Genomic DNA, 24,716 nt, shown 5'->3' with positions numbered 1-24,716 from the left:
TGGCTGCACTTCTTCCAAGACTGATTCGTTCATTCTCCTGGTGTTCCACGGTACATTCAGTATTTTTCGCCAACTCCGTAATTCAAAGACATTAATTCTTCTTCGGTCTTCCTTATTCATTGTCCAGATTTCACATGTATGTGAGGCCATTGAATATACTCTCTGTGGGAACTGACTTTTTTAAGCTAGAAGGAAGATCGTTTTTAGGCCTCCAATGAGCAGCAGTTTCCTGAACAATGCCTCTTGGCCAGCAGTAGTAGAGTGCCCAGCAAGATGAAACTAGTACTCTACTTCCAAAATTTTGTGTAGTGTTATGACTAATAGGCCTAGTGAGTAGCTGGTGTACAGAGCAAAACCCACCGAACCCACTGCCGTCGAGTCAATTCTGATTCATAGTGACCCTACAGGACAGAGCAGACCTGCCTCACACGGTTTCCAAGGAGCACCTGGTGGATTTGAACTGCCAACCTTTTGGTTAGGAGCCGTAGCACTTAACCACTACGGCACCAGGGTTTCCGTACAGAGCAAATGAACCCATAAATATTGTGTATTGAATTCGTTTTAATAACAACCATAAAATGGCCCCCTACTACACATGGCACCGGGTGGACTACACACAAGTCACTGTCGTGGGCTTTGAGAATCTGTTGTGAGGAACGAGTGAGAAGTGACCTGCCTTTGCAGAGTTTATAGTCTTTTAGAGAAGACAGAGAATTAATGAAGTAATCACCACACGGTGTGATAGGTGCTGTTGGGGACGTATAGTCGGGGCGGATGTGAGGGTGCAGGATGGTTCATTGTATATGGTTATTCCAAGGATCACATCGTTTAGACTGAATTGTGTCTTCTTGTTTCTTTTAGAGTGACACTCTAACTTTTGCATGATTTAGAGGAGCCTCAACTGAATATCATTGCCTTCATTATTCAGTGTAAACTGAAAAATACTGTGATTTGGAATGCCTCTGAAGTGATATACAATTCACCCTAATAATCTTAAGTTACTTTGAGATTTTTAGTTCATGTTGTTATCTGACCAGACGGTAGTCTTGAAATAGAGTTCTTACTTTTAACATAAGACACTTCTTACCTGTAGTCTTGTAATCGTACATGTGATTAAATGAAACCACCAATTAGCACTCTCCTGCCTTTTATGTTTCCAGGGAAGGTATTCATATAAATCAGGAATCACTGCAGATAACTCCCAGCATTACAGAGCAGTTCATTGAGCTGTTGTGTCAGTTCAACCCAACCCAGGTTATAGAGACTCTGCAAGTCCTTGAATGCTACCGCCTAGAAGAAACCATTCAGGTAAGACCAACAGTCTAGACAAGGTGAGAGTGAAGTGTTCCAAAACACTTCCCATTTTACAGATGAAAAGAGTGAGACTTGTATATTAACTTACTTGCCTAAGTTTATAGTTAGTAAGTAGTAGCTCCTGCTTTGAACCCAGATCGTCTGACTTCATGGTACTCAAACACCAAACCCATTGCCGTGGAGTCAATTTCAACTCATAGTGGCCCTGTAGAGTATCCTGTAGAATGGCCCACAGGGTATCCAAGGCTGTAAATCTTTGCAGAAGCCAACTGCCACCTCTTTGTCCTGCGGTACAGCTGGTGGATTCAAACCACCGACCTTCTGGTTAGCAGCTGAGTGTTTCAACCACTGCACCAGCAGGGTGTCATGACTTCATAGTGCATGCTCTTAGCTGCTGTGGTAAACTGCGTCCTCATTTCTCCTATTAAAGTCAGAACACTACGTGTATGTCATTGCTGTCAATCAAGCTTTTGTAGAAATTCTAGCCAACAGACTAAGCCTAGAAAAAGAAATATAATAAAAATATTAAAAGGAAAGGACTAAGCTCTTGCTTGCAGACACTGATGGTTAGATAGTCCTGCTGTACCATGACACGTGATAGGCTGAATAGCAGCGTAGTAGCCGTAACACAGGCCTTGCCTTGATTCTCTTCACTTGTTCCCTCCCAAATAAAAATGGTAGCGTCTGCTATAAGAGTCTAGCATGTTCCCTGCTTAAAATTCATTTTTAAACTACCATTATTACAATAACACCTGCAAAAGCTGGAACCTGTGTAGGTAAAAACATGGCAGAGAAGGAAAACTCAAGTATTTTCCACTAATAGAAAGTGATAGAAAAGTCATAAGACCGCACCGTCAAAGGCGGAAAACTTGGGCGACCTGGAGAAACAAGGCAGTCCCATCGAGTTCTGGCTTGCATGGGTTTCACTGAATCTCTTTTCCTTCACTATCAATATTCTTGAAATAGTAACCTGTATTTTCTGTTTCCACGTCCTAAACCACTCATATACTTTTACAATTTTTTTAATTACGAAAACAAATGCAGAGAATATCACGTACATAGGTACCTACAAACCCAATTTGACAGGCTTCCTGTCTTCACTTCTTGTTTTTGTTTTTGAAATAAGTTAGCCTTTGCCTGTCACATACCCCCTCTCCCTTGAGGTAACCACCAACATGAAGCTGGTGTTTATCCTTCCCATCCATGTTATTATTTTCCCTATATATGGCTGTTCCTATATAAAAATATATAAAATGACTTTATATGTTTTTAAACTTCATATGTTATCATACAGCATGTATCTTATTGCACATTGCTTTTCTCATTAGATGTTATGTTTTTGAAGTTTATCCATATTTTTACATGTAGATTAAGTTCATTCATTTTAACGATCATATAATAGTCTAATGAATGAATATAACACAGTTTACTTGTTCCCTTGCTGATAGACATTTAGGTTGTCTCCAGTCTTTTGCTGTTGTAAACGGTGCACACATCCTTGTACACATCTGTGTATCCTTGTGAGGTTTCTCTAAGTAGCATCTGAGGTGCCTCTTGGTGGACTTGAACCTCCAGTCCTTCAGTTAACAACCAAGCACATTAACTATTTGCATCATCCAGAGACTGTTTTTTTTTTTTTAGAGACTGTTTAGACAATAAACACGTTGCCGTCAAGTCGGTTCTGACGCCTGACAACCCTATAGTACGGAGTAGGACTGCCCTGTAGAGTTTCCACGGAGCGGTTGGTCAATTCGAACTGCTGACCTTTTGGTTAGCAGCCGTAGCTCTTAACCACTGCGCCACTAGGGCTCCTTTTAGCTTAATTCTACTCGATATTGCCAAGTCGATCTCCAAAGTGCATCTGTTCTCATCAGCAGTGTTTGAGATTTGCTCTTTCCACATCCTTGCTAATTCCTAGTATTCTTAGACTTAATTTTGCCAGCATGATGGGTGTCACTGATTCCTAGTTTAATGTTTAATGGCCATTTGGGTGTTCTTTTCTCTGAATTATCTTTCCATGCCCTTGGCTCATTTTTCTATTGAGTTTTTGCCTTTCTCTCATAGATTTTTTTTTTCATAGTTTCTGAATCCCTAATTCTTATGCTGATTATATATATTGATGAGATGCCTTTTTCCAATCTGTTGTGGCATGTTTTCCAACTTGGTTTTTAGTGACGTGTATCACATAGAAGTTTTTACTTTATCAGTCTTTTCCTTTAAGGTTTAATCTTGTGTGTGTCTTGTTTCCATTCCTATTTTGATGGCATAAAGGATATTCTCTTATACAAGTTTTATAGTTTAGCTTCTTACATTTAGGCATTTTGTTTGTCTGGAATTTATTTTTGCAGATGGATTAATAGAGGGGTTTATGTATTTTTTCTGTGTGGATGGCTGATTGTCCATGTGGCATGTATTACCCTTTCTTCACTAATTTCTAATACCATCATGTTATATGCCAAACTCCCAGATATTTATGAGCCCGTTTTTAGGCTCTCTGCCCTGTTCCTTTCGTTGTCTGTTTATATCTACACCAGTATCACATATCTTAATATAGCTTTACAGTAAAACAAAACAAAACAAAAGTAACAGTTGTTGTCAAGTCAACCTTGACTCATGGCCACCCCATGTGCATTAGAGTAGAACGGTGCTTCTTAGGGTTTTCAATTGCTGATTTTTCAGTAGATCACCAGGCCTTTCTTCCTAGTTCATCTTAGTCCAGAAGCTCAGCTGAAACCTTTTCAGCATCATAGCAGCATGCAAGCCTCCTCTGACAGACAGGTGGTGGCTGCACATGAGGCACTTTGGCCAGGAATTGAACCCAGGTCTCCCACGTGAAAGCCCTCATCTTCCTTGACCTCTATATGGCATTTAATGCCATTTACCATCTCTCCTTTTAAACTCTCCTCACTGCCCCTCTACCCCATAAAAAAAAAAAAAAAAAAAGATTCCTTAAAACTCCAGTGTCTCCAGTTCCCTTCTTAATTCTCTGACCATAGTAAATTCCTGGCTTTTATATTCTTTCACTCCCTAAATGTAGGTATTTACTGAGACTCTGTTCTTGGCCTCTCCTTTCTAAGCTCTGAAACCTCAGGTAGTCTCATGGCTGCATACCCTCTCTTGTCAGTGGCTTCCAGCTTTATATTCTAGCCCTGTACTGTCCAAGGAGCCCTGGCGGCACAGTGATTAAGAGCTCAGCCACTAACCAAAAGGTCAGCAGTTCAAATCCACCAGCTCTCCTTGGAAACCCTATGGGGCAGTTCTGCTCTGTCCTCTAGGGACACTGTGAGTTGGAACCGACCCAACGGCAGTGGGTTTTTGTACTGTCCAGTACAGTGTCCACTGCCACATGTGGCCATTGAGCACTTGAAATGTGGCCAGTGCAAATTGAGGTGGGCCGTGAGTATGAAATACACACTTAGTGTGGAAGGAATATAAATTATCCCTGTAATTTTTTTATACTAATTATATGTTCAGATGATATCTTAGATATATTGGATTAAATAAAATACATTAAAATTTATTTCATCTATTTCTTTTTACTTTTTTCCAATGTGGCCACTACAAAATTTTAATTCAGATATGTGGCTCACATTATATTTCTTTTGGACATCTCTGTTCTAGACCTGACCTCTCTCCTTAGCTCCAGGCCTGCATTTCCAGGATATACTATATTTTTACACAAATAATGCGTGCCTTCTGTGTTTGTTTGCCAACTGCTCCCTCCCTCCCGCATGGAGTTATTTTCATAAGCATTGCTGTGCCAGTTCGGTGTGGGAAAAAAAAAAGTTACATAGCGTGCTTATGAAAATAACTCCAGGTAGGGGGGAGGAAGCAGTTGGTAAACAAACGTAGAAGGCACGTGGTATTTGTGTAAAAATAGGCAGTCCCAGTATACCATCCTTTCAGGGAGCCAGGCTCAAAGCCTCAGAATCATTTTTGGCCCCCAGCTTCCATGTCTCGCACACCAAATCTTATGCCAGGACGTATAGTTCTTTCTTTAGATTTCTCTGTCGCAGTCCTCGCCTCTCTATTCCCTCTATGCCTTATTTGACTCCTATTAACCTCTTACTGTTACTAATTTGAAATTACTCTCAGCGATTTCCCTAATTCCAGCCTCTGCCCTCTCTGCTCCGCCTGTCTTAGACTTCTCTTACCGAGAGGTGTCTCTGGTCACATCGCTCCTCTCTTTTCCTAGAGCATGAAGCCCAAGTTTCGTAAGCTGACAGAGAGTTAAGCCTTCTATGAATCTTGCTCTGTAATTTCTGCTTTATTTCTTAGTCACTGTCTCTCATTCTCCCCACAGCAGCCGGCTAAACTACTCATCATCCCTCACATGCTAAAGTGTTTGCCCCCCTCTGCCTTTGCTCATGCTGCTCCCCAAATTCTGAATACTATTTGTAAAAACATTTCCCAGCGTTAGCCATTACCTGAGAACTAGGTCACACACTACTTCTTGTGTGTCTCTCCTTACAGTCCCATAGCTCTGGCTACATGCCTCTTTTAACACGTATCAACTTCTAGTTTATATTATTACCATTTACATGTATGTGTTAACCTTTTCTCCGGTGGCTCCACCTCACTCAGGTGCGTAACAATTTTTTTAATAAATAACTGGAAAAAAAAAAAATGAACTCAGTCCTATTAGAATTGCCGAGTGGGCCTTAGAAGACTAGAAAGTCAAATGTTTGTGTATGCAGTATGCAAGTGTAAAGTGGTGCACTGCTAAGATATGAATTCATTATTTATCACAATTTTTTTTCGTTCTTAGTAGAATCTTCTGACGCCACAAAGGAGATTTGTGAACAAAAATATTTCTCTTCTCTTCTTGCCTAGATTACCCAAAAGTATCAACTTCATGAAGTCACTGCATATCTATTGGAGAAAAAAGGAGATATTCATGGTGCCTTCTTAATAATGCTAGAGGTAAAATTTGACTATGTTTATTTGCTTTGTCGTGTTTCTGTGTATTCCCCTATCCATTCATTAATCTGAATTTTTTATGTTTCAAAATAAGTTGCAGGCGTTAGTACATTTTACGAATACTTTTTATCAAGCATGTCATTGTCTAGAGTGCAATATTACTGGTACTTTTTTTTTAGTTAAAATTTGCATACAGCAAAATGCACAAATCTTAAATGTACCATTTGATGCATTTTGACAAATTGCATGTATCTGCGTAGCCCAAATCCCTGAGAAGATAGAAAACATTAGCATCATCCCCGAAAGCTTCCTCCTGATTTTCCCAGGCACTTCCCATCCCCCAGAGACAGCCGCCCCTCTGATTTTTCCCTGTGAATGAGTTTTGCTTGTTGTCTTCATTCATGTCGATGGACCCATCCAGGATGTATGCTGTGTGTAAAGCGTCTTTCACTCAGCATGTTTGTGAAATTTGTCTCTGTTATTTCATCTAATCTGCTTCTTTCTATTGCTGAGTAATATTTAATTGTATGAATATGCCACAGTTTGTGTTTCCATTCTCCTGTGGATTGACACCTGGGCTATTTCTAGTTTGGGGCTGTTATAAATAAACCTGCTATGATCACTCTCGTACAAGTATTTTTGTACACATGTATTTTCATTTCCCTTGAGTCACTACCAAGAAGCGGAATTGCTGGGTCATAGGCTAGGTATAAGGAGCCTTGGTGGCCTGGTAGTTAAAGTGCTTGGCCGCTAACCAAAAGGTCAGCGGTTCAAACCCACCAGCTGCTCCAAAGGAGAAAGATGTGGCAGTCTGCTTCCATAAAGACTACAGCCTCGGAAACCTTATTGGGCAATTCTACCCTGTCCTGCAGGGTTGCTGTGAGTCAGAATCGACTCGATGACCATGGATTTGAGTTTTGGGTGTTAGGCTAGATGCAGGCTTAGTTTTATAAGAGTTGCCAGACTTTTTTTCCAAAGTGGCTGTACCATTTCACACTCCTGCTAGTGATACATGAGAATCCTGGTTGCTTTACATTCTTACCAATACTCGATGTTCTCTCCTTTTTTTTTTTTTTTTTTTTTAAACATTTTCATCTACTAGGACTAGGTTAGGGATGCCCTATTTATATTTTTAAAAAAAGCTTAAGGGGTGCTGCATTTTTATTTGGGTGATAAAAACCTTTCAGAAATAGTGGGAAATCATTATCAGTGTCACTGAGTTGTACTTTTAAAAATGGCCGAAATGGCAAATTTCTTGTTATGTGTATATATTTTACCACAATAAAATGATTCTTTTTTAATGATTCAGGTGGCTTCCATTTTCTTTCTAGCCATGTGGTTCTAAAGCAGGTTAGGGAGACTGGCCCACAGAGGTGCTGCATAGGCTTTCATTTGCTCTGTAGATTAGCCCTGCATCTCTTTGTTTCCTTACCATTTATTTGTTGAAGGTACTCTGAACCTAGTTCCAAAGGATAAGTGGGTGTATTTCCAGCAGAGGTGGGGAAAAGGAAAAGGAAGGGATCCTCATAGGGATAGACTGCTATTTGCAAAGACATGGGAACACAAAGAAGCATTGGCTGCTAGGACAGCAGCCAGCTAGGGCTAGAGTATACAATATGCAGGCAGGTCAGCCTGGAAACAAGGGCCAGGTCCAGATTTGGGAAGATTTTGTAGGGCGTGCCAAAGAATTAGGACTGATCCCGTTGTCACCGGGGATCAACTAATGGTTTTTAAGCAAGGAACTGGCCTGATGCTGTTTCTTTGAAAAAGTTGCTCTGATGACCATGGTAGGATCTGCTGGCAGAGGAGGAAAAGAGGAGGTAATACTGGAAGCAGGGAGCCCTGGGAGGCAGCTTCAGTAGTGCAGGTGTGAGCTGACAAGGGCTGGACTGGGTGTGGCAGTGGTGATGAGGAGAGTGGAGTGGATGGATGTGAGAACTCACTGACCATCTGAGTGTGGCGTGGGGTGAGTGAGGGAGTAGTGAATGATGATTCTGTGGTGTTTAACATAACATGAGCCTAGATAGGGACCCCAGGAAAAGGAACAAATTTAGGATAGAATGGATATGTTAAGGTCAGCTTCAGTGTATATTAAGAAGCCATTGAAACATCAATCAGGGGTATCTAAGGTTCTAAATTCAGTAGAGCAGCAGTGGACATCATAAGTGCATGTTTGGGAGTCATCAATACAAAGGCAGTGATTGCATTATGGGAATGGACTTATGTCCTTTTTCTTCCCCCCCTTTTTTATAACCCAGCGTGAATTTTATTCTCTTTTACAAAACACTGATGAAATCTCATTACTGGGCCTAAAGAATGTCAGTGGTGACTGTGCAGTGGTATAACAAAAGCAGAAGTGGGGCAGAATAGAGGATACTTCATATTTTGGGTCCCTTCCAGTACCGCTAGTTAGCCATGCTTTCTGTATACACAAGGGCTCTCCTCCAAATGACAGCGAGGGACCTTCCTTAATAACCTTGTTGTTTCTTGGAGGCGTTCCTTTAAATATATCAATTTAACTATTGGGTGGATTAGAAATATAAAGCACTGTTTTCACCTCCTGTATTCTTTTACTTCCTAGAGACTACAAAGCAAAGTTCAGGAGATAACACGTGAAGATGAAAGTAAGTTTTTGAGTGTAAAATTAAACTTATTTTTTCTTCCATGGACTCTGTGTTTTGAGCCCTGCATTCATTAAGTAATAATTACATTAGCCCATCTGCATCTGTGGTTGATCCAATTCAACGTTGACCCAAATTGTAGCTTGTTTTCAAGGGTTCATAATAGGAAACCACATAAGCTGTTGTGGCATTGTGAAGCTAATTGTCAATGATGTTAAATGTACAGAAGATTAGTGTTTACTGCTATCAGTTATTTTTTTGGTTATAATTATTATTTTTTTGGTTATGTATCAGTGAGGTACATAACTAACATCCTAAAAAATCACTATAATGTAGTGAGCAGCAGCAAATGAGAACTTCTAACTGGTACATCCTCCAGGTTTTCTGTACCAAATGTATATATACAGTTCTAGCCCAGAGCAGTAAACGTTGATGTTTTAGAATCTTGAGTGGCCTTGTTATACATAGATATATACTTTTAATCATATTCCTTGACATTTTAAAAGTAGCCTGGAAGCCAAGGAATTGCTCCATAGGTGATTTTTAGGTTGTCTTAGCTCTTTAACACATCATCACATTGTTGGGTCTCTTGGTCCCCCTGTTCTCCTAATACACCTTTTCCTGTAATTCTCTGTACTTATTTGTCTGCATTTTTTTAATAGCTAGTTCCTAGACGATGGGGTCTCTGTTGTATCTTGAGCATCTCATATTATACAAAATAGCTTTGGAATCCCTAAATACTTGACTGGCTTTTCCATGTTAGTAGTCCAACTAGACAGTTAATTGTTGTTTTTGTCCTGTCAGTCTATGTTTAATCAATTTAATTATGTTAGGTTTGTTACATTTATGACATTTTTATTTTTAAATTTAGTGTTATGGGAATAATTTTTGCAAACAACATGTGGATTGAGGGAAAATAAGACAAACGCTCCCCCAAAATCAGTACAGCGATTTGCAGGTGATACATCTGTAAAGAAACCAATTCTCTGAATTGCAGTGAAGATAAGTTTCCCACTAATAGGCTGGTGTCTGCCATCTACTTTCAGGTTCAATTTTGACAGTACAGCTAAGATTTTTTGAAGATCTGTTAATTGTAAGGCACCGTGCTAGTTCTTGTAGGTTATACAGAGGAATGGCAAAGACACGACCCCCACCAAAGAACTACACTAGTGAAGGGGAGAGATATATAAACAATGTGTGTTTTACAAGAGACAAAGAATATGCCAAGGAGAGTGGAGAACTAGAAAACGATTTGTAACCAATAAGTCAGAGCTAGCTTTGAAGAAGACATGGCCTTTGAAGTAAACTGGAAGGATGAATAGGAGTCTGATGAGCAAAAGCAGAGAAAAGGGCTTCTAAGCCGAGGGGAGAGATGGACATGAAAGAGCCTGGCCCGTAACCCCAGGGAATAAGAATAATATGGAGACACAGCACACAGAGGGTGAGCAGTTGAGCCAGAACGTTTACTTAGGGTCAGAGTCCTGCTTACATTCTATTTTTTAAAAATTAGAAGCCTTCGATGGCTTTTGTGGAAATGATCTCTTTGGACTTGTGGCAAAAAACTCTAGTGAGAGCGGTAAAATTTGGAAGTCAGAGCTTAATTAAGAGGCTTTGCAGTAGTGCGGAAGACAAGCTACACCATGGTGAAAGTGGTGGGCATGTGAAACAGTGAAAGTAGAATTAACAGCATTTGGCAATTCATTTGAACGTGTGGGGGGAACAAGAGGAAAGCATCATAGATGAAGCTTTATAAACTGGTTGACTTAAAGATGATGGCTCCATTACCTCAGTTGAACATGTCGGGGGAGGAGCAGGCTTGAAACGAGGAGAAACATCACTTGGGGTTTTGCACGTATAAAGTTCAAGATGTTTGCAGAACATCCATGCCTTGAGGCAGTAGGAAATTCAGCCTGCAGATTTTGCAAGGAATAAGGGCTGAAGGTGTATATGTTAAAGTTATTAGCAAAGACATGAGAATTGAAACCACAAGAGTGATTGAGATCATTGAAAAATGACAAAAGGACGGAAGAGAGTAACTTGGGGGGGACATCTACCTTCCAGAAGAAGAGCTGCTAGGGCAAGAAGGGTGAAGGATAGTCTCTACCAGCTAATCCACACAAGCAGAGAACTGGTGGTATTCCATAGGAGCCCTGGTGGCACAGTGGTTAAGAGCTCAGCAGCTAACCAAAAGGTCGGCAGTTCGAATCCACCAGCTGCTTCTTGGTAACTCTATGGGGCAGTTCTACTCTGTCCTATTGGGCGGCTATGAGTCAGAATGGACTCAGTGGCAACGAGTTTGGTTTTTTTGTTGTTGTTGTTTAAAGCATATTAAAATGCTGAGTATGGTATGCTTTATGTACACTATACATATCAAGCCTTTATATGGAAAATTCCTATTGTATAGAATCATCTGTGTTTTAGTCGATTCAATTTTGACTGTATCTGGTCTTATGGATGATTTTATAATACAGAACTAAAGCTTTGCAAAGAAAAAAAGTTTAATTTTTTCACAGAAGCTCTGAGGTTAATCAGTAATACATCCTTAAGAGATGTTTACACTCTTTCTGAATCTAGATACAAAAAAAGATCCCTCGTTGAAGGATGTTGAAGACACCGTGGCAGAGACAATAGCCCTTTGCCAGAGAAATTCCCATAATCTGAGCCAGCAGCAACGAGAGGTAGGAGAATGACAACGGAGGCATTTAAAAACCTGTTCCGATCTGAAACAAGGAATTAATTCTATTCCCACTGCCCTCTCAGCCACCTGAGCTTAATTCAACTGGATTGTAATCACTGTTGAGCATTCCCAGGAGTACAAGGCTCCTGGAAGGTGTTCTGAGCAGTGGCTTGCCTCTTTGTTCTCACAGAAAGTTTTGTATTCTTAGGTTTGGCTGGGCTGCAGAGCTTCAGGTACGTGCACAGTAGATGTCCTTGTTCTCTTTGGACGGAGGTTTGTGTGTTCTGTGTAGTGGTACTATGGATACAGTGCCATTCATCTTCTCTTCTATTCCCCGTGGAGGAGAGTGAGCGTGAGGAACTGGAGGGAAGCCCTGGGGGATATGAGGAAGCTGGAAAAGGTCAGGGAGGCTATCACAGAGTAGTTCTCAACCTGGCTGCTCATTATGGTCACCTGGGAGCATTGACAAGCCCAGTGCTCAGGCTGTACCCCAGACCAATTAAATTAAAATCTCTGGAGTTGGGACCCAGGCATCAGTATTTTTTAAAGCCCACCTCGATTACAGCGTGCAGCCAAGGTTGAGAACCACTGCTGTAGCCGATCCCAGACTGCAAAACTGACAAAACAAACCTGAAGGTGGTATAGTTTAGCACCTGGTACAGGTAGGAGTTACAGCAGTGAAGCAAAAACTAAGGGGGCGAGATGTGACTTGAAACTAAATTCTACAGCCGTTTTAAGAAGTAAGATTGTGGCATGATATGGTCTAACTGCTCTGCGCCTGCGCTTCCAGGGTTCAGGCCCCTAACCTGACACCTGGCCTCTTCCTCCTGCCTGGGGTTCTGAAAAGGAAAGCAGTGTTGACTTTGCATACATACAGCCATACATGTTATTATGAAAATATTCAATCTTGGTATCTTTTCTGTTCTTAGGAGATGTGTAAATTTCTCCCTTTGTATACTTTCAGATTTAAGTTTTTGTCAAGGAGTTTCCAAGGTCATAAATTATGAAAACTCTGTAGAATATAAATTGTATTTAACAAGCACATGTAAATATGGACATGGTTCCTTTTCTTTATGTAAAAAACCTGTTTTTTGGTGAAATGATGCATACTCAATATTTTTAAAAATTATGCAATACAGAAAGTTACACAGAAAGTTTTGTTTTGTTTTGTTTTATAATCACCCTATATCCACTCCGGAGCTCTGGTGGTGCACTAGTTAAGAGCTACGGCTGCTAACCAAAAGGTCGGCGGTTCAAATCTACCAGCTGCTCCCTTGAAGCCACATGGGGCAATCCTGTTCTGTCCTGTAGGGTCGCTGTGAGTCAGAATCAACTCGACGGCAATGGGTTTGGGTTTTGGGTATATCCATGCTACTACCCAGAAGTAACCATCATTATCATTTAGTGATCATCACTCTAGATATTTTTTATCTGTCTAACTCGACTCGAGGGCACTGGGTAGGTTGATATAATTTTAGAAAAATTGGATCAAATAGTATTTGCTTCTAAAAATAAATATAGTATAAAATTTCATTTAGGAATCTTACATAAAACTGAGGAATACATTTCAGATACATGTTTCTTCACCTTACTATCTCTTAGCAAGTCTCTCTAAAGTTTTAAAAAAAATATATGAATAAATGTAATAGCTTGGAATTATTATGTTTAATATGTTCACAGTTACATTTCAGTTTTTATATCTGTGACACCATGCGAGTAAGGAAGTTCACATGAACTCAGCCCTGCTCCAACCTCCCTTTTCCATCCCTCCTAATTTTGATTAGTTATATTATTATTTTACATCATTAAGATTTATGACACTTGCATTCTGTATCTGTAATTTCCATAGTTTCTTTAAGAAAATACTTGAAGATATTACATCATCCAATGAAACATTTGTAAGTAGATATATAGACAGTTCATTATCAAGTTCATTATAAAAACCAAAAGGTGAAATTGCGTATGGCATATACAATTAAAGAACCATAAAATAAAAATACACGGAAATAAATGATAGGATTATAAAAACAAGTTAAAACAGGTAACTAAAAGGTAAATTAAGAGATGCTAAGAACAGAAAACAAGATTATAAGTTCATGAGTAGTGCATAAAATAAAACAAAGAATAGCCAGTAGATAACACAGTTAAAACCAGTATCTTAAAAACTTAAAGAGATGCATAAAAAGGCAGCAGCATAAAATCCTGGCCTCAAAAAACCTCAAATGAGAGCAGATAAGGGTCTCCTGGTAACTCTCCCTGGGTGGCACGAACGGTCAACTGCTCAAAAGTTTGGTGATTTGAACCCACCCAGAGGCACCTGGGAAGACAAGCCTGGAGATCTGCTTTCAAAAGATCATGGCCTTGAAAACCCTGTGGGGCAGCTTTGCTCTGCCCACATGGGGGCACCATGAGTTGGAATCAACTCAGTGCCACTAACAACAAGAAGTAGGGCTTTTCAGCAGGTCTCCCAGTGGGACATCTGCTAGATCCGTACCCTGCCCCCTTTGCCTTAAACTGCTGCTGTATCTCCACTTCCAGGTGAGTTGTACACTCCCTAGTGGTTCCATTGCCAGGCGAGCTGTGTAGCCCCTGGTGGTTCCATTGCCAGGCAAGTTGTATGGTCCCTGGTGGTTCCACTGCCAGGTGAGTTGTGTGGTCGCTGGTGGTTCCATTGCCAGGCAAGTTGTGTAGCCCCTGGTGGTTCCATTGCCAGGCAAGTTGTACGGTCCCTGGTGGTTCCATTGCCAGGCAAGTTGTGTAGTCGCTGGTGGTTCCATTGCCAGGCGAGTTGTGTGGTCCCTGGTGGTAGAGTTACAAATACATCCTCTTCTGTAAATAACATGCTTGCCCTGCTCTGTCAATAACTAGTTTTCGTCATACCTCCTGGGTGTTCACAGCAATAGGTTCCTCCTGAGATAACTAGGTCAGAGCCCTGGTGACGCAGTGGCTAAACATTCGTCTGCTAACCAGAGGGTCGGCAGTTCGAATCCACCAGCCACTCCGTGGAAACGCTTTGGGGCAGTTCTACTCTTGTTTAGTGTTGCTATGAGTTGGAATCAATTTGACGGCAATAGGTTTGGTTTGGTTTGTTTTGTTTTTTTAAGATACTATGTATGGCCTTTATAAATCAATTTACCTTGCTTGATATAGCTGAAGAAGCATTTGGGGGAGGGGAGCTCTGGGGAAGGGTTCTCTGTTCCTTCCTGCAGTGCATAAGGTTATGTAGGCTTTGTCAGTGATGTGTTTATACCAGAGTATATAAGGACCTAGCAGGAAGCTCTGTCTTGGCTCCTTTGAACCTGCCCTTGTCTAAGACATATAAGATTGCAATTCCAAGGCCTAAACTTACTTCACCTTCCTTATGTTTCCCAAGGCTGCATTATAAAAGCATTCTATTCTAGATGTGGTCTCTGCTTCTGTGTGTGTGTGTGTGTGTATGTGTGTGTGTGTGTCTTTGTCTTTTCCCTCCCCAGCCAATGTCTCTTGTCTAATTTCTTCCAACAAATGTATGTGAGAAGTACATTTCAACCTAAAAAACACTATGCTGGTGTTAAAACAGTTGCAGTTGAGTCAACTCTGATTCATGGTGACCCCATGTGTGTCAGAGTAGAACTGTGTTCCATAGGGTCTTCAATGACAATTTTTCAAAAGTTAATTGCCAGGCCTTTCTTCCAAGGTGCCTCTGGGCAAACTCGAATTAGCAACCTTCCAGTTAGCAGGCCAAGTGCATTAACCGTTTATACCACCTAGAGACTCCATGCTGATGTTAGTTGTTAAAAATAATGTAGCACTTTGTTTTTTCTTCGGCTTCCTCTGACACTGTAGGCACTCTGGTTTCCATTATTGGAGGCAATGATGGCCCCTCAGAAGCTGTCCGGCTCAGCTGTACCTCACCCATACTCTGAAGGTAAGTTCATCAGAACTACCTATACCATCAACCCAATTTTTCTCTGCTAAAAATTATCATTATGGTACCTTTCCCCAATATCATGTTCTTATTGTTTTTCTTAACGAGCCCATATTTGTTTCATCTTTTTGGATTAAATTCTTTATGTGGCACCAGTTGTATCACTTGTCTTGAATAATAGTAGTCTTTGCAACTTTAACACTTAATTTTAAAAATATCAAACTGGCCTTGGTTAACTAAGTTTCTAAGAACCTATATAAATCTGCTCTTTTCCTCTGACTTATAGGAAGAACTGAAAAGTCTTATTTTAAACTAACCTTAATATTAACATTTTATTATAACAGCTCTGAAATCTTTGACCATGCAAGTTCTAAACAGCATGGCCACGTTTATTTCCCTGCCATCAATCTTGCAAAGAATCTTACAGGTGAGTAAAAAAAGGAGGGGGGGGGGATTAAATGTTGATCAATTTTAACTAATATTTCAGTTATATATAAATAACAGCAAATGTAGCCTAGTGTTTAAACGGGTCTGAAGCATTATGCAGCTAATTTTTAGCATTAGCTAGAGGTCTTGTGACCCTTGTCCTTGAATCTTGTCTGTTGCTCCATTGGAATGGGTTTGCCAGGTACACATTTGTGACCTTCAGTCAGGGTGTGCAGCCTTCAGATGTTTCACTGTTAGCTTGGGATTCAGATACACAAGCTTCCTCTTGGTGTGCTTACTAGGAGAGAACAATCACTTATTTCCAACTGATTATGCTTTTTAAGGAGCCCTGGTGGCACAGTGTTTAAGAGCTGTCAGCTGCTAATCAAAAGGTCAGCCATTTTAATCTACCAGCTGCTCTTTGGAAACCCTATAGGGCAGTTCTACTCTGTCCTGTAGGGTTGCTTTGAGTCGGAATTAACCCGACAGCAATGGGTTTTGGTTATGCTTTTTAAATCAAAAAAAAAAAAAAAAAAAATGACTTAAAAAATAAGTTAATATAGGCATTTCATAAGCATGGATTGTTGCTTAGGTTTTGTAACTCATCCTAAAACCTTTTGTATGTTCAAGACTCATCCCCTAAATTCTAGCTGGCTGTATGTCCAAAGCCTCTGTAAAAAACCAAACCCATTGCTGTCAAGTCAGTTCCAACTCACAGCGACCCTGTAGGACAGAGTAGAACTGCCCCCATAGGGTTTCCAAAGAGCAGCTGGTAGATTGAAACTGCTGACCTTTTAGTTAGCAGCCAAGTTCTTAACCACTACACCACCAGAGCTCCAAAGCCTTTACGGGAAACACCATTCTAACCTGTTTTCTTTAGCAAAAAAGTCTAAGCCTTTCCAACTTAATCCAGGGGAGCACTAAAGATACACCAAGAGGTGTTTTCATGAAAACTTGCAGACATATACTCAGAATCCTTGTCTTCCCTCACCTTCGATGTAGAGATGCACCAATAAAATTAAAAAAAAATTTTAAACCTAACAGTAATATGATACTATTAGTCTTTATAGTTTTCTAATGATTTTTATCCAATCAGAAAATTTTCACTATCAGCTATCTTTCAAGTCTCTCCAGGCTCTACTTGCCATCTGGGAAGAAGCCCCCGGGCCTTTACTGATAAATCCGTATCCAGTAGTCCCGTCTTCATATGGCCATTTAGAATGCATTTTTATACATATTATCTCATTTCATCCTTAGCAACTTTCATGTGTTGAATAAGTCTTTGATAAAGACTACCTCTCATATCCATTTAAAGTACATTTATCGTAAGGTTTTTAATCGTATCTATAGTAATATCTCCACAAGACAGGAATACTATAACTTACCCAGTAAATTAGAAAAAAATGAAATCCTAAAGCTAAAGGTGGGTTCTCTCAGTGTGTACATTTTGCTTCATGTTAAGCTTTAGCCATAAATTATGATGCATAAATTATAACAAATAAAAATCTCTTTTTCCCTTGGCAAAAGCATATGAGTTTTTTTTTTTAATTCTGTATTTCATGAGTCATACCTTTGGAGGCTTTTGATATTTGAAAATCTCTACCTTATGTTGAGTTATGCTGGCATTCATTGTCATTATTTTCTTATCATTTTCTACTTTCAGTAGTTTTTAACTCCCAGTAATCAGTATTGTATGCTATTTTTAAATTCCTTATTTGTGCATGTATGATTCCTGTAATAATAATTCTCCTTATATTTGTGAAGAGATTTTTATTTTTTCAAAGTGCTTTTACCGATACCCCATTTGAAGCTCACAACACCCTGGAGAGGTAGGTTCCTGTTGCTGTTGAGTCGATTCCAACTTATAGTGACCCTGTAGGACAGAGTGGAACTGCCCCATGGGATTTCCAAGGCCGTAATCTTTATGGAAGCCGACTGATACATCTTTCTCCCGAGGAGCAGTTGGTGAGTTCTAACCGCAAACCTTTTGGTTAGCAGCTGAGCCTTTTAACCACTGTGCCACCAGAGCTCCACCTAGAGGTGGGTAAGGTTATTATACAAATGTTTATCGATGAAGGAGGAAACTATAGTGTAGAGAAGTTGAATGCCTGGCCTGCCATTAGTGGCAGAGCCCAGGCTACCACGAGAGTCTCTCACCTCCTAATTCATGTTCTTTCCCATTACATCATATAAGGCTTTGCCATGTGTTTTAGTCCCTGGTCCTTTGAGGAACTTAGCTTATTAATTATAAGTTAACCTATTTAGTCATTAAAAAACAAAAAAAACATTGCCATCGAGTCGATTCTGACTCAGTAGCAACCCTACAGGACAGAGTAGAACTGCCCCACAGGGTTTTCAGGGAGTGCCTGGTGGATTCGAACTGCCAACCTTTTGGTTGGCAGCTGAGCTCTTAACCACTGTGCCACCAGGGCTCCATTTGGTCATTATGTACTTTTATCTAGTCATCCAGCCGTCATGTATTGATCACTCCCTCCTACCAGACACTAAAGAATACAATAGATAAAAGGCATAGTTCTCGCCCTAAAAGAACTCTTTGAAGAGAGACAGGCAGTGTTCTGATATAAGTCATCATGTGGCTCTACTCAAGTGGCCGCCTTTGGGGTTATCTGCTCCAAACTCCATGAAGAATAATTACCACTTCTGTACCCCAACCCTTTCAGACCACATGATTACGGCAGAGGCAACTGTAGGAAGCATGACCTTACCTCCTGGCTCCAACCGGTTGACTCAGGGTGGGCAACTGGGCCACTCAGGGTCCTGAACTTGAGAAGGGTAAGTAAGTCTCTCCATGTTTCTGGACTATATAAGATACGAAGCTGAGGAGCTGACAGTGACAACTTCCACCATGTGGACTGGAATGGTGAAAGAAAACGATCTTCAGAGGAAGGAGAAGAACGAAGCAGACACAGAGAAGAGAATAGACAGGATGTATGGAGAGGAGAAGAGACACAGAGCAAAGAGGAAACAGGACGCACGGAGAGGAGACAACGTGGAGAGAAGATCCTGGTGCCACTTCAGCTCTACTTCTGGTTCTTAAGGCTCACCTGTACCCCTGTGGTTAGATTCTTGAGACACTCTTTACAGTAATTTTCATGTTTTTAATTAGATTGAGTTGGGTTTCTGAAAATATGTAAGCAAAGGAGTGCCAATAAATGTATGTATCTGAAACAGACTGCAGAGTTGGAAAGGATATGGAGGAGGAGATGTCTGAGCCGAATTTTTAAAGAGCTAAAGGAATCAGGGAATGAAAGGAGATAGCAGTATTCTATGCAGACGAAATTATACATGTGCAAAGACTTTGAGGTGGAAACATGGTACATTCAGGAAATGACAAGTGTAAGTATGCTTGGAACATAAGGTGAGAATAAAGAAGAGTCACAGTGCTGAAATTTGATGTAGGCAGGGACTGCGTCCTAAAATGCTTCATAAACCAGGTAAGGGCTTTCCGTTTTATTCTAAAATCAATAACTTGTCATCAAAGGATTGTGAGCAGATTTTTAGAAAGATTACTCAGGCTGCATTATCCAGGATAAACTGCAAGGGATCAAGACCGAAGGCATAGAGGTCCCTAGAATGTAATTGGTACTCAGAGTTTGAGTTATGCAGAATGAAGAAGAGAAGATGGATTTGGAAATTACTTCTATGATAGAATCCACTGGACTGTTTGTTTAGATGTACGGGGAGATGAGAAGAAACTAGTTAATGCTGATTTCAGGTTCATGTGGCTCACAGTGAGCAGGGGGAGAATATAAGACTAGAGTTTGGGGGAAGAGGACAGAGCTGGACCTGTAGATTCGGAAGTCATCAACTTAAATTTTTGAGACTAGATAAACATTATTAGGAATGAATTAGTGGGAAAAGCAGAGGGCCACATATGAAGTTCTAGGAAACATCTAAGAATCAAGTCTATTCACCCATCTTTATCTCCTATTAGAATATAAGGACCTTGAGACATAAGACTGTATACTTTGCTGACTAATTGCCATCACATAGCCCAGAGACACCTGCTATATAATAATAGGTGTTCAGTATTTCTAGAGTGAACAAAAGTGAAGGATGGAGGAATTCTGCTTTTGGCCAAGATGAAGTAACAGAAACCAGATTTACCCTCCTGTCTGAAACAACAACAACAAAAAAAATGGACAAAATATATGAAACAGTGGCTTCTAAAACACTGGACATCAGGCAACAAAGGGCAGAGAATCCTGAGAGACAGGAAATAAACAAGGTGAGGCTCTATCTGCCCCAGCCTAACGTCTTCAGAGAGTTTCTAGGCCAGAAAGGGGATCCCAAGCAGCATCCAGCATACTCCTTGATTTGATAAGATGGAGTCAAGAGAGACCAAGGCAGCTAGAGTTTGCAGGGCAAGTACCGGGAGAGAACTGCAAAGAGAGAACTCCAGAGAAGTACAAGAGGGCCCCTCTGGTGCTCAGCAGAGTATTGGTCAGCACACTCATATGAGGAAACTGCCCAGGCCAGGGAAAAAAAAACCACCTGGAGGATTAGAGAGAGCAGTACTCAGACTCACACAGGGCCAAGAATAGTGCCTCTCCCACCAGCAAGACTGAAAAACCTCATAAGTTATGTAGCATTGGGTAGAATACCCAGAAGTACTCAATAATAGGAAACGATTAGCCCTAGACCAAACACAGCTCTGGTCATGACTAACAAACCTTAAAAGCAAGACCTAAAAGGACCCAACTGATTCCAGGTAACTTAACTCCATCTCAGAATAACGCTTAAAAATACTTTCAGGAATTCAAAGTGATCCAGGACCCAACAATGTAAAACTTACAGTATCAGACATTCAGTCAAAACTTAACAGATTTGCAAACAAGCTGGAAAATGAAACCCAGGTATATAGCATACGTATTAGAATTAGCAGACAAGGACATCAAAAGAGAAGATGGGTGGCCTTGACATAGCAATGCACACTCTTCAAAATGAAAACACAGAGAAAAGTGAATCAAAAAAATATGAACAGAATATCAGTGAGCTATGAGATAACGTCAGGTAGCCTATATGTGTCCAGTGATTGGTATTTACCAATGACATGTCCAGAGTAAGCAAGATGAAGTCTCACCATCCAGTAGAGGGTCAGTGAAAACAAAGGAAACCCTCCAAGAGATGGATTGCAGCAATGGGCTCAAACATACCAAAGATTATGAGGGTGTACAGGACTGGGCAATGTTTCATTCTGTTTAACGTAAGGTTGCCGTGAGTCGGAGCTGACTCAGTGGCAGCTAACAGCAACAACAAACATACAGGTCTCGAAGGGGTACTTGGAGCAGAAAAAAATTTTGAAGAAATATTGACTGAAATTTTTCTAAATTTATTGAGAACTATTAGCCTATAGGTCAATGAACCTCAAACTCAGGAAACATGAAGAAAACTACAAGATATGTCATAATTGCCCAGAGTCAATGATAAAGAGAAAATTATAAAATCAGCCAAGAAAAAAAGATATGTACATGCAGAGAAACAAAAATAAGGATGGCAGAAGATTTCTGCTGAACACTTTGACGTAATCAACATTCATACAGCACTCTATCCAACAACAGCAGATCCACATTCTTCCTAAGTGCACATGGAACATTCACCAACATAGACTTTTCTGGTCTATAAATCGAGCCTCAATAAATTTAAAAGGATTCAAATGAAAAAGTATTTTCTCTGAGCATAGTGGAACTAAATTAGAAATCAATAATAGGAAGATAATGGGAAAATTCCCAAATATTTGGACGGTAAATACACTTTTAAATAAACCAAGGATCAGAGAAGAAATTAAAAGGGAAATTTAGGAAGTATTTTGAACTGAATGAAAGAAAAAAGTATCAAAATTTGTGGGATGCCACTAAACCAGTCAATTTATAGCCCTGAACCCCTATATGAGAAAAGAAGGAAAACTTCAATCAGTGACCCCAACTTCTACCTTAAGAAATTAGAAAACAATCTAAGTGCCCATCAACAGAGGAATGTATAAATGAACTATGGTACATACACACAGTGGAATACTATGCAACAATAAAGACCAGTGATGAATCTGCGAAACATTCACAACATGGATGAATCTGGAGGGCATTATGCTTAGTGAAATAAGACCATCAGAAAAGGACAAATACTGTATGGGACCATTATTATAAAAACTCATGAAAAGGTTTGCACACAGAAAGAAACAATCTTTGATGGTTACAAGGGAAGGGAGGGGTAGGAAGGGAAGAACACTAACTAGACCATAGGTAAGTGGCAGCTTTGGTGAAGTCAGCACAGCTTGACCAAGGCAAAGTCGTGGTAGCTTCATAGGCACATCCAAACTCCCTGAAGGACCAAGTTACTGGGCTGAGGGCTGGGGCCGTGGTCTCAGGGGACATCCAGCTCAATTGGCATAATATAGTTTATAAAGAAAATGTTCTATATCCTACTTTGGTGTCATGGATTGAATTGTGCCCCCCAAAAATGTGTGTCAACTTGGCTAGGCCATGATTATCAGTATTGTGTGATTATCTACCATTTTGTCATCTGGTGTGATTTTCATATGTGTTATAAAGCCTACCTCTCTGATGTTAATGAGGCAGGATTAGAGGCAGTTATATTAATGAGGCAGGACTCAATCTACAAGATTAGGTTGTATCTTGAGTCAGTCTCTTTTGAGATGTAAAAGAGAGAAGCAAGCAGAGAGACGGGGGATCTCATACCAAGAAAGCACAGTGCGTCATTTGGATCCAGGGTTCCTGTGCTGAGAAGCTCCTAGACAAGGAGAAGATTGATGACAAGGACTTTCCCCCAGAACTGACAGAGAAAGGAAGCCTTCCCCTGGAGCTGGCCCCCTGGGCTCAGATTTCTAGCCTCCTAAACTGTGAGGGGGATGAATTTCTCTTTGTTAAAGCCATTCACTTATGTATGGTATTTCTGTTATAGCAGCACTAGATAACTAAGACATTTGGTGAGTAGCATCTGGAGTCTTAAAAGCTTGTGAGCAGCAATCTGAGATACTCCACTGGTCCTACCTAATCTGGGAGCCAGGAAGAGTAAAGAAAACCAAAGACAAAAGGCAAAGTTTAGTCCAAATGACTAATGGGCCACAGCTACCACAGCCTTCTCCAGACTGAGTCCAGCACAACTAGATGGTACCCAGCTACCACCACTGACTGCTCTGACAGGGATCACAGTAGAGGGTCCCAGACAGAGCTGGAGAAAAATGTAGAACAAAATTCTAACTCAAAAAAAGACCACACTTACTGGTCTGACAGAGCCTGGAGAAACCAAGAGTATGGCCCCTGGACACCCTTTTAACTCAGTACTGAAGTCACTCCTGAGGTTCACCCTTCAGGCAAAGATTAGACAGGCCTATAAAACAAACAGTAGCACACATGGTTCAACCATGTATACAAGACCAAATGGGCACGTGAGCCCAGGGGCAAGGACAAGAAGGCAGGAGGGGACAGGACAGCTGGATAAATGGAAGTGGGGAACCCAAGGTCGAGAAGGGGAGAGCATTGACGTGTCAGAGGGTTGGCAACCAGTGTCACAAAACAATATATGTTTTCACTGTTTAGCGAGAAACTAATTTGTTCTATAAACTTTCATCTAAAGCACAAAAAAAAAAAAAAAATAGAAAAGAGCAAATTAAACCCAAAGTAAGTAGAAGGAGAGAAATAATATACTAAACCAAATCAAACCCATTGCCATTGAGTAGATTCCAACTCATAGCAACCCTGTAGGACAGAGTAGAACTGCCCCATAGGGTTTCCAAGGAGTGGCTGGTGGGCTTGAGCTGCCCACCTCTTGGTTAGCAGCTGAGCTCTTTACCACTGCACCACCAGGGCTCCGAAATAATATACAGTAGAGTAGAAATCAGCAAAACAAGAGAGAGAATTAGAATTAATGAAAAGAAAAGGACATAATTTTATTTTTCATCATAAGTTGTTTTCCTTGATTTTTAATATGTGTGTGTGTATTCCTTTGAAAACATAAAAATTACTTTTTTCATGGTCAAGCTTTGAGAAGAGATTCTTAAATTTGGCACTGAATGCCTCTGGCTTTTGAATAGTCAGAAAGTAAGTCAGCTGCAGGCTAAGGGAATGTTAGCAGAGAGGAAGTGAGAAGAGCAGGAGTAGATTAATCAGGACAAAATTGATGATAAAAGAAAGAAGAAAATAGGGTGATAACTAGATTTTAAAAAACCCAAGCCTGTTGTCTGCAAGTTGATTTCGACTCATAGCAAACCTGACAGGACAGGATTTCCAAACAGAATGCCACGTCTTTCTCTTGCAGAGTGACTCCTGGTTTCGAACTGCCAGCCTTTTCTGTTAGCAGTCAAGCACTTAACCACTGCGCTACCAGGGCTGCTGACAGATAGGCTGCAGAAGTAAGCAAAAGACACTGTTATTGATGATGTTGGCGGCATCAGTACTTAGTAGAGACCCGAAGGCAGAGAAGGAGCCAGAGAGAGACAGAATGACTGAGTGAACGAATGACTGAAGATACTAGATGAAGGAGGGGGACATACTTTAGTGAGCAAACACTGTCAGCTGTTAGAAACTGTTTTAGGTTTTTCTATGTCCTTGACGTCCTGGTATTCATTCAGACCGATGCCTGGGACCTGAATTATACAGGTTTCTTTTGTGAAGTTTAGGTGATGGTTAGGGAACGTTTTTAAGGAACCATACTTATGTTGGAAAGCCTCGTTGCGTAGTGGTTAAGAACTGCGGCTGCTAACCAAAAGGTCAGCAGTTCAAATCCACCAGGCACCCCTTAGAAACTCTGTGGGCCAGTTCTACTCTGTCCTATAGGGTCGCTGTGAGTCAGAATCGACTCGACAGCCTTGTTT

The 24,716-nt window shown here is 40.6% G+C and overlaps 1 protein-coding gene across 16 annotated transcripts in view; it reads left to right on the top strand.

The window, feature by feature from the left end:
* VPS8 (VPS8 subunit of CORVET complex) overlaps window positions 1–24,716 on the top strand; it is a 275,359-nt gene that overhangs the window by 200,546 nt on the left and 50,097 nt on the right. For 12 of the 16 annotated variants that reach the window (XM_049881052.1, XM_049881032.1, XM_049881060.1 and 9 more), the window contains 6 exons: window positions 1,161–1,308; window positions 6,148–6,237; window positions 8,816–8,858; window positions 11,430–11,533; window positions 15,358–15,439; window positions 15,784–15,866. In XM_049881052.1, the coding sequence (XP_049737009.1) occupies window positions 1,161–1,308; window positions 6,148–6,237; window positions 8,816–8,858; window positions 11,430–11,533; window positions 15,358–15,439; window positions 15,784–15,866 (550 nt within the window). The other 4 variants (XM_049881111.1, XM_049881118.1, XM_049881102.1 and 1 more) reach the window with 4 other exon arrangements.

This window comes from Elephas maximus, chromosome 1 (genome assembly GCF_024166365.1).
Source record: "Elephas maximus indicus isolate mEleMax1 chromosome 1, mEleMax1 primary haplotype, whole genome shotgun sequence".
NCBI lineage: Eukaryota > Metazoa > Chordata > Mammalia > Proboscidea > Elephantidae > Elephas > Elephas maximus.
The sequence above is the reverse complement of the archived record's forward strand: the minus strand, read 5'-3'. Positions and strand labels throughout refer to the sequence as shown.